Source organism: Cheilinus undulatus, linkage group 22, assembly GCF_018320785.1.
Source record: "Cheilinus undulatus linkage group 22, ASM1832078v1, whole genome shotgun sequence".
In the NCBI taxonomy this organism is placed as follows: Eukaryota; Metazoa; Chordata; class Actinopteri; order Labriformes; family Labridae; genus Cheilinus; species Cheilinus undulatus.
In genome coordinates, this window is record NC_054886.1 from 33,099,591 (window position 1) to 33,110,311 (window position 10,721).

General features: G+C 38.4%; 1 protein-coding gene across 1 annotated transcript; it reads right to left on the reverse strand.

The window, feature by feature from the left end:
- Positions 1–1,793: 1,793 nt before the first annotated feature.
- LOC121505005 (butyrophilin subfamily 3 member A2-like) lies at positions 1,794–9,007 on the reverse strand. The gene is made up of 6 exons (XM_041780119.1): positions 8,880–9,007; positions 7,875–8,225; positions 7,384–7,597; positions 5,074–5,138; positions 4,638–4,751; positions 1,794–2,560 (listed from the first exon to the last, which is right to left on the reverse strand). Exons 1-6 carry the CDS (start codon positions 8,926–8,928, stop codon positions 2,061–2,063), a joined length of 1,293 nt encoding a protein of 430 aa, XP_041636053.1. The 5' UTR covers positions 8,929–9,007; the 3' UTR covers positions 1,794–2,060.
- Between the last annotated feature and the right edge of the window lie 1,714 nt (positions 9,008–10,721).

Here is a 10,721-nt window from a genome sequence, read left to right on the forward strand (position 1 = left end):
CTATCCGTTTTAGTTTTAGTCTAGTTTTAGTCGACGGAAACTCAAAAATAACTTCATCAAATTTTAGTCCACAAAAGTTCTCTGTTTTAGTCTTTACTTTAAGTCCAGGCATTTATATTCTTGTCTAAATCTGGTACCAAATCATGGTAGTGTGTTCTCTGCACTCTGATAAACCTGCTTTCTACAGCTGAGAGGCAGAATAGATACAGATGTATTGTTTTAGACAGATTTACCCATAGTGGAGAATTATCTCTGAATTTTAATATCTGACAAAAACAACATTATATTTTAGTCTAGTTTTAGTCATCTTGACGAAAACTAAACTTAGTTTTTGTCAGTTTTAGTCACCACAGATCTATTTTTGTTCGTCATTTAGCCGTTTTTACACAGAGATTCCGCTGTAAAGGTGAAAAGGAATGCCAGTCTCCGTTCCGCAACGAGCAATTCACATAAAGGTGTCACAGAGCCGTGCACGCCCGAGCTTACACACATACACCCCAGCGTCCCGTAATCAGATGGCAGCCGCTGCCCGAGCTGCTGCCTTCAATGAAACTCGAACCTCTGGATTTCTCGGTTCAAAACTTTGTATTTTCTAAATGAAATATGGGGAAAATAACACGAACACTCATTTTGATCGATTAGATCCAATAGACTTTTTTTCCTCCATGTTTCTGAGTTGGAGGTCTGACTTTAAGCAGTGTCACAGCGCATGTATTTGCGTCTGAGGTCGGAAACTTAAGAATACCGAGCTCACTTGAACACATCATGGAACTTTTCAGATACTGCTGTGAGCAGAGATGTGTCTGCTCTCTCCTCTCCTGTACAGAGTGTGATCATCTCCCCAACCTCGCAGTCTCTCCAGTTAATCCACATTATTCTTTGTTTTATCCTCCTGTTGTTTTCTCAGATGAAATGCAACTCGGTTAAACCGCGCTGATTTTTAAATCTCAGGTTTATGGAGACAGCAGCACACACTCGCCATTGTGGAATGTCGTGGCGTCCTTTCACACTTGTTGCGGAAAAGTCTGTTACGGCTCTGATGCTACCTCTTGATCCGGATCAGAGGTGAGGCGAGATCGACCCCCCATTGCGGAGCAGTCGCTTTCATACAGAACGGCGTTGCGGAACGAAGGTGTAACAAAAAAAAGAGGCAGTGTGAAAGTAGCTATAGTCTAGATTTTATCATGGAAAAAAAGGCTGTCGAACATTTTTAGTCATAGTTTTAGCTGACGAAATTAACACTGCACTATGCTTCACAGTGAGGATGACTTAAACTTTTCAACAAACTTTTCTCTGACTTGCTTGGAGTGTTCTTTTGTCTTCATGGTGCAATGGTAGCCAGGAATACTGATGAATCAGTGACTGGAGCTTCCAGACACATTATGCTACAATCACTGAGACACATTCACTGACCTCAGCTGATCCTCATTTCTCAAACTGTGAGACTGGTGAATATTTATGCAGTCACTTATTTTACTTTACATATTTTTATTGAAATGACATTACTTGGAAGAAATCCATTTTCACTTTGACATTAGAGTTTTTTTTGGGGGGGAATTTTTTTGGTCAAAAAAGTCAAACTACATTGACCATGATTTATTTATAGAGTCAATAAAAGGCTCAAACATTAAAGGGTGTGAATGCTTCTTATAGACACTGTATCTGTGTTTCCTTGGACAATAATTTCTCTGGTTTATCATTAACAAGGAAACATTTAACATCCTCAAAGATAGACAAAGATAAATCTCATGTGTTTCATTCATATATCCACAGATTTAAAGTCCAGACTTTGGGGTTTCAGAATGAATTATCTACACAAAAAATCAAGTGTTAAATAGATTTTATCTATTTTCTGGAACTTTTTCTGCAGCACCTTTAAAGACCAAAAACAAATGATTCAATCAGAATCAAAAGATTGACATTTCACATGAAATTACCCATTTTAAAACAGTTGTACCTCCATAGTTTTGCCAGCAGCTGATCTCTAAAATATTTGTCGTATGCTAAGATTCTTTTGTAAATGCTCTCAGATTTTTACTGCTTTGTTGAGTTTTGTTCTGTCACCACCCTTCAGCATGATGCTCTTCTTGGAGATCTGGATGGAGCTTGAAACCATTACTGATCGAGTGTGGAAGCACAGAGGAATGGCGACGCTTAATATTGGGAGCCTTTGGACCATGTGGAGGTGGAGATGTGCTGAGTGAAGGACCGTCAAAGCTGACTCTTTTCTTTGAGGAGCTGACTGAAGACGGAACAGACTCTGCAAAGGTCAGAACATTAGGGTTGCTGTGGATACGATGTCTTCTGGCGGTTTGTCCTGGATTACTGTTCCTCGGTGGACCTCCAGAGGAAGTCACAAGCTGAGAGTTACAGTAGATTTCCAGTCGATGGATGGTTTCTTGAAGCTTTGATTGGAGATCCTCCATCTGCTGGGAGAGCTTCTCAACAGTGCTGACGCCCCCATGGACCCTCACACCCTGCAGGAACGGCTGATCTTCTGGGATAATGCTCTTGGTGCTGGACGATGACCTTCTGCTCAGAGTGAGTTTGTGAGCGCCTGCTGAGTAAATATAAAAACAAGAAGTCCTCAGATTAAACTTTTGAGCAGGGATTCAGATCTGGAGGCAAACAACCTGACATGCCTCCATTCAGATCTACGGGCATTTTAGAGTCACCAATCAACCTGATGAGCATGTCTAGGAGGAAGCCAGCGTTCCTGAACAGAATCTTCACATGCATGAGGAGAACATGCAAACTAGATTTATGTGACTCCTCTTGGCTGACTAGTGAATATCTTCTGCCATCTTGTGGCACTTCAGTGTAACTGCAAAATATTGAACTCTACTAGACCACAATGTTCTCCAAGCATCTTCATCCACAATAAAATGCAAAAATGAAAGAGTGGATGGAGTTTTCTAAAGGTGTCTGCAGGTTTATGCAAAGCCAAAATCTTAAGCAAGAACCTAAATCTAAGTCCAGCTAAATCCGGCCTGTGGTACAGTTAAACCCGGCCCTCAAGGTCATATCATGTTTTTATTAAAACAGGCCCACCAGTATGAGGTCTGCAGATTTACTGCAGAATAAAAATGTAAACTTGATGGTTTAAAATATCTTTGTTAATTTAAAATTAGAGAAAATAAAGAGTCGATATAATTGGATTTAAAGTCAGGAGCAGGGGAAAATACATCTGTGTTTTTATTTCATATTTTCAATTCATAATTTTGATGTTTTAATCTCATATTTCAACCTTTTAGATTCACAATTTAAATTTCAAGTCATATCTTCACCTTTTCAACTCATACTTTCAAATTTTATCCAACTTTTTACCCTTTTAACTCATTTTTTTACTTTTAAGCCAACATTTTGACCTGTTAGACTCAAATTTAAATATTTTGTCTCATATTTTGACCTTTAAAACAGAATATTTTCAATTGTATCCCTTTTTTGACTTTTAAAACTCACATTTTCAAATTTATCTCATATTTTGGCCTATAAATCGGTGTTAATTTTGACAGCAAATTTTAATTTTAGTCTTCGTTTTAGTCTTTAAATGGAATGGATTTTAGTTTTAGTCACATTTTAGTCTTTGCTTTTAGTCCAATCATTTATTTTCTTGTCTAAATCTGGTACCAAATCATGGTAGTGTGTTCTCTGTCAAACCTGGGGTCCCTGCTTTCTACAGCTGAGAGGCTGAATAGATACAGATGCATTGTTTTTGACAGATTTACCCACAGTGGAGAAATATCACCGATTTGGAATGTCTGATGAAAACTGCATGACAATTAAGTCTAGTTTTAGTCATCTTGAAAAAAATTACCTTAGTTTTTGTCAGTTTTAGTCATCACAGATCTATTTTTGTTAGTTTTAGTCTAGTTTTTGTCATGGAAAAAAGGCTGTCAACGAACATTTTTAGTCATAGTTTTAGTCGACGAAATTAACACTGGTATAAACCTCATGATTTTGAAATTTATTTCAGTTGTCATTATCTTTAAGACTCATGATTTTCAGAGCACACCAGTAGTCGAGTGGTTGAGGCACACACCATGTACGCAGGCAACCCGGGTTCGAATCCAGCTTGTGGCACTATTTCCTGCATGTCTCTCCCCACTCTCTTTCCTGTTTCCAACTCTATCCACTGCCCTCTTTCTCTAATAAAGGCACGAAAAAGCCCAAAAATAAATCTTAAAAAAAAAAAAAAAAGATTCATGCACTTATATTTTGACCTTTTAATCTCATGACTATGATTCCTATTTTATACTGTGACCTTTAAAACTTGTGATTTGGATTTTTATTTTATATTATGACTTTTTAAAATCAGGATTTTCAGTTTCTATCTCATATATTTACCTTTTAAAACCCTTATTTTGACTTTAAATGTCATTTTTTGACATTTAAACAAATAAGTCTGACTTTTAATCTCTGAATTTGAGCCTATAGACTAGTCATTTGGACTTTTTTAAATCTCAGAATCATTTATTATCAGTGCTAAGTTTTTCCCCCCAATAATTCACCACTGGTGAAAATGAGGTTGACAGTGAATGGTTAAATGTTGACCCTGTTAGGCCCAAATCCAGAACTGGGCCCCTGCTGTGACTGAGTTTGACACCCCTGCTTTAAAGGGTCATGCAGTGACTCACCTGATTGATATTTCTTCCATAAGAGGAAAGCTAACCCACAGACAGCTGACAGAAGGAAGAGGGTTCCTCCAACGGCCATGCCGATGGCTGAAGAGCAGGACCCAACGCTGCCCCCTGTAAACCAATACATACAATAGTGATGAGAATCTATCTTATACATCACTGTATAAATGAAGTACATTTACATTTACATCACACTGAGATGTTCCAGGTTTACAGAGTCATCTCTTTAATATGTTATTGAAAGTTCATATTTCAGTTTAATAATAATAATATACTTTTTATTCAATACACAAGTAAAAGATTTTCTCCTCAGAAAGGTAAAGACCCTGCACATACAGGATGTACAGACTGATGACAGCGAACTAAAACAGCTTCAGCAGTGAGTTTGTTCCACTCCCACCTGTACAGGTAAGTCGTTAAAGCTGCAGCGTACCTGGTATTAGAGTCTCTGCTGTTCTGGTCTGGTTGATCTGAGGCTGGTGAACTCTGCAGGTGACTCTAAGTTAGAGAAAACACTAGTTTACCACTCACAGACAAGGCCGTCCATAAAGGGGGGTAAAGGGGAGAGCTTTGTGGGGCCCAGCAGAACTGTGGCCAGTGGAGGTCACCAGAATCACCTTTGTGGAGTAAACACATTTTATTTTTGACCTGAATAAAAATCGCTTTTATCAAAGCAACAAAAATTTTTTTCAACTATGTAAAAATTATTAAAATATACTGTAGACTTTTCAAAATGAAAAGGGCTTTTCTGAAAACAGAATTACCTTTGTTTGTTAATGTAAATAACGGGGAATGGCCCACTGAACTAAATGACTGAGAAATAACATCAGACTACAGAGCTAAGCCATGATGAAGACAAACATCAGGATGCAAAAACAAGTAGAAGAAGCAGACAAATTCAATGGAGATATTAAATATGGGTGAAAAAGGGAAACAATGGGTTAAAGGGGGAAACAGGGCTATTAATGGCAAAAAGTGGCAAAATTATTAAAAAGTCACAAAAATGGGTAAACAATATATCTGGCGCAGTAACAAGGCAATCTGATGTAAGATTTCAAAATAAAAGCCTTCTCAAATATGCCACATTTATTGTGCAACTGCCTAACTTTAAAAAGAAATACTTCAGAAAAGAACTGCCCAACTTTCAACTGAAATAATGAAGAAACACCCTGTTACCACAGACTCATTCAACCTTAGAGGGATAGTTGGAGACCCAACAATATATCTGGCACAGTAACAAGGCAATCTGATCTGGACTTTCAAAATAAAAGCCTTTTCGGATATGTTATATTCACTGTGCAACTGTCTAACTTTAAAATGAAATAATTAAGAAACACCCTGTTGACACAGACTCATTCCACCTTAGAGTGGTAGTTGGAGACCCCACAATATATCTGGTGCAGTGACAGGACAATCTGACCTGGACTTTCAAAATAAAAGCCTTCTCAAATATGCCGTATTTATTGTGCAACTGCCTACCTTTCAAATGAAATAATTAAGAAACCTCCTGTTACCACAAACTCATTCCACCTTAGAGTGGTAGTTGGAGACCCCACAATATATCTGGTGCAGTAACAAGGCAATCTGATGTAAGATTTCAAAATAAAAGCCTTTTCAAATATTCCATATTCATCGTGCCATTTTTACCATTACAAATGGTAAAAAAAAAAAAAAAAAGTGGAGAAAATGGGAAAGAAGCAGCAGAAAAACTGAGCCACAACAGGTAAAATGGTTTAAAACTTTTTAAAAGGGCAAAATTGGTAAAATTGGTAAAAGTGGAACACATAAAGGGGGAGAAGCAAAAATTGATTTGAATTAAAAAAAAAAAGTGGCAAAAATGGGTGAAAAGCGGCAAAAAGTTGAAAAATTTAGGAAATGGGAGTTGGCAGGAAAGTGTAAAAAGGGGCAAAAATTGGTGAAAAGTCACAAAAATATGTGGAAAATATGGAAAAGGGCTTGGCAAAAAGTGAAAAACAACAAAAATTGATCAAGGGTGTCAAAAATGGATTCAAAGTGGCAAAACTTGTTAAAACGTGACAAAAATAGGTTAAAATGGAAAGTGAGACAAGTTGCAAAAATGGGTGTGAAGTGGACAAAGGTGTTGAAAGTAACCAAAAAAGTGGCAAAGAACAGAAAAATTGTTGCAAAAAGAGGTGACAAAACTGGAAGAAAATCAGCTAAAATGGTAAAATAATAGAAAAAAAGTGTTATGGGGCAAAAATGTGTTAAAAATAGCAAAAAGTGGGTTGAAAGTGACAACAAAAGTGAAAAAAAATGGGTAAGAAAGGGAAAAAGAAGTCAGTTAAACGTGCAAAAAAGCAGTTAAATATGGGGGTAAAAATGAGGGAAACGTGGCAAAAACTGATTCAAAGGTGATAAAATTAGTAAAAAGTGGCATCGACAGCACCAACAACGAGTCCATAGGGGCATAATGGGTTAAAAGGGGAAAAAGCTGGCCTAAAAGTGCAAATCGTGACACAAATGGCAAAATGGGAAGGAAGTAGCGAAAATTGGGGGAAAGAATGGAAGAAAGGCAGCCAAAACTGCATTAAAATGGCAAACAAAAGAAAAAGAGGCAAAAAATATGTTTTAAAAAAGTGTCAAAAATGGGTAAATGGGTTTTTTGAAATACCAGAGAGCAGTAAATACAAGCTAAACTACCAAAAACCACGTTACCATAGTTGAAGTAAAAAAGGTCTCTATTTGTCCTTATTTCGGGTTAGTGAACAGATTAAATCAGAACCTTTCTGTAGCTTCATGGAGAATCACTCTCCTCGTCACTGTGTAGCATCCTCTGGCATCTTGAGCCCCTCTTGGTTCATCAGCAGAGATTTCTCTACCCTGATGATCCAGAAACGTGACCCCAGGCTCAGGCAGCCAGCAGTCGGCCTCACACTGCAGAGTCACTCCTCCACTCTCAGCTGACAGAAACGAGAGCTTCGGCTCTGAAGCTGCACCTGAAGACCAAGAATAACACAAGGTGTTATTTCTGATGGTCCCAGCCAGTGTCGAAGAACCAATGAGTAAAAGTCCCAAATGGTAAAAGTCTTCTCAGTGAGCAGGGCAAGACAGGGTCTATGCATTAATACACAGCACAGATCTATAACTCAGGCTGCACCAGGGTAGAACCAAACCTTTGATAGCCATCACAGCACTCTCAGGAGAGCCCAGCTTCATGGTAGGGTACACTGCAAAGGTTAAAACCTGTAAGCAGATGAACTGGACCAGGCATACCTACAAATAGCTTCACTGTCGTAATCTCCCGCGGGGCGCTCCTCCAGAGCCTCATGCATCGGTACGTCCCGCTATCAGACAGCTGCACACTAGAAATCCTCAAAGAGACGTTTCCATTCTTCAGTTCCTTCATTACAAGGCTTGTCCTGTACTCAAAGGCAGGATTCTTCATCGCGTACGTCTCACTGCCATCCCTGTACAGGAAGACAACGTTAGGATACAGGCCTTCCTTGGACCACTCCACAGTAGGAAAGTCTTCATTGGTGCTGGTGCTGAACCTGCAGGGCAGGATCACATCCCCACCAGCCAGGACCTGCACCGTCTGTGGTAGACCATGGACCAAGGACTCTCCTTCAACACATGAGAATCAACAAGACAGGCGTTAGCTAGTTTTCTGTTTTTCATTTCTGAAACTTTATGTGAAAGCGTGGTTTTGGCCAAACATATCCTTCCTTACTAACTTTATTTTGGGACTATACCTAACCATCCTCATCCATTTTTGGTACTAAAACTAACCTTTCTTACCCACCTTGGGACTAAATTTAACCTTAAATATTCACTAGTTTGGGAGTAAACACAATGTTACTCAAACCTTTAGTTTTGGGACTGAACCCAACCTTTATTACTTACTAAATCTAAAAAACAAACAAACAAAAAAGTTTATTCAGTTTTTTTTTGGAAAAACACCAACGTACGTGGTGTGAATGCATCACGTTTAGCTCACTTAATTTAGCTGTAACTCCCACATATATTTATAATACTCAGAATTCCCCAAAACAGTGAGTTTTAAGCTGCTAATCACTGTTCAGCCACTGGAGACTCTTAGAATCATTAACACCAGCTGTAATAAAATGCTCCTCTAAGTGTCTTAAAACCGGTCTACTGAGGGTGTGTTTTAGTGTGTGTTACTCTTTAGCTCTTCCTGATTTGTAACTTGCTGATTCATTTGAAAGAAAACAAAACAAAAAACATTTAAACAAATCCCAATAAAGTTCTGTCACGTACCTGTGGAACAAATCAGCAGAGCGGCTCCCAGCAGAACATGATAAAACATCACTGATGAGTAAAAGTCTGATCTTTTTCTCTGTCGTCAAACACAACGTCCCTGAATCATGGTGTATCCCTGCAGATACAAGCCGCTCTGACACACCTGAGCAGACACACCTTTGTGTTAACCCTCACTCCAGGAGACGTTCAAGATCACTGGGAAATTTCACTCCTTTTTTTAGTTGTTGTAATTATGTATCTTGGTGCAACTGAAGGTACAGCTGAAGCAACAAGAAAGGTGGTTGGCAATGGGAAACAATCAGCAACAGCCTGAATGGTGTATGTTAAGGCGCACATGTGGCATATTTAGTTGAATCAACTTGAGTCGAAGTAAAACATATTCAATTTATGCTTTACTTTCAGTACTGAATACTGGTGGCTGCTGATGAGTTGTACAGTAAATTTTAATCTTTCTTTATTGGCAAGAATAACATGGAAATAGATCTCCAACCAGGGAGACAGAACTCATATCAATGCATTGAATACTGATGAGGAAAATGAAATATGTGTATCTTATAGGAGCAGCAAAAAGACTCCCCAGTGACCTGGACCAATTATACAGTCAGAGTCACGTTCACTTTCATAGCGGCTTCATGCAGTTGTGTTGTGGCGTTTGCATTTGTTATGACCTTTCTTGGCCACCATAGTGTAGTCCAGTGGTTCTCAACGTTGGTGTCGGGATCCCATTGGGGTTCGCAAGAGTCTGAGAGGGGGTCTCCAGATGCCTTTAAAACTGAGAACACTTCTGAATTACACTGTTGCTACTGACACCAATTTTGCCTAATTTTTACTAATTTTTAAAACTTTTCCCACCAATTTTCCCGACTCTTTTTTGCAACTAAAATCCCATTTTTTTGGTCAATTTCAAACCCTTTGTACCACTTTTTTCTGCCTGTTTTTGTCACTTCTTAACCAAATTTTGCCACTCTCTGTCAACTGTTGGCTCTGTTAACCCATTATTGCCACTATTACTGCCTCTTTACCACTTTTTACACCACATTTCACAATTTGATATGCCCATTTTTGCCAGTTTCTCACCATTTCTACCTCAGCTAACCCTTTTTTGCCAGTTTATATCAATTTTCATTCCATTTCACCAAATTTCCATCTATTTTTGCCACTTAAATGCCATTTCAGCCACTTTTTAATCACATTTTACCATTTAATATGCACATTTTGCAACTTTAACCCATTTTTTTCATTTTGTTTTGTTTTTTTGCCACTTTAATCTAATTTTTGGCATTTCTTACCCTTTTCTGCTACTTTTAAAATCTAATTGCACCACCTTCCCACCATTTTTTGCCATTATTAACCCATTGTAGCTTTTTTTAACATATTCTAATTCTATTTATAACAAAATGATTTACATTTTTAAGAGTGCTACTTACTACACAAATGAATTGAAATTGTTTCTTTGATAAAAGTGCTTATTAAGTTAAAATACCACAGCTTAACTTTACAATGGACCATGATTTTGCTGGCCCCCAGTTTGACCGGGCCCCAGAAAACTCCCATTCCCCCCTAATGGGCAGCCTTGTCTGCACATGACTATTGTAGAATGTGCATGGCTGTGTTCAACCACCTTCAGGTGCAGTGGGGGTCCCCGGCCTCTGGCACCTTTATTTTAGGGGTCGCGGGCTGAAAAGGTTGAGAACCACTGGTGTAGTCAACAGAGTAGTACTCAAGTAAAAGTACAGTTACTCTGGTTTAAACTTACTCAAGTAGAAGTTAAAGTACCAGTTTCAAAATGTAATGCAAAAGTACATGAGACTACTTAGTTGTAGTAAATTAAAAACTGTA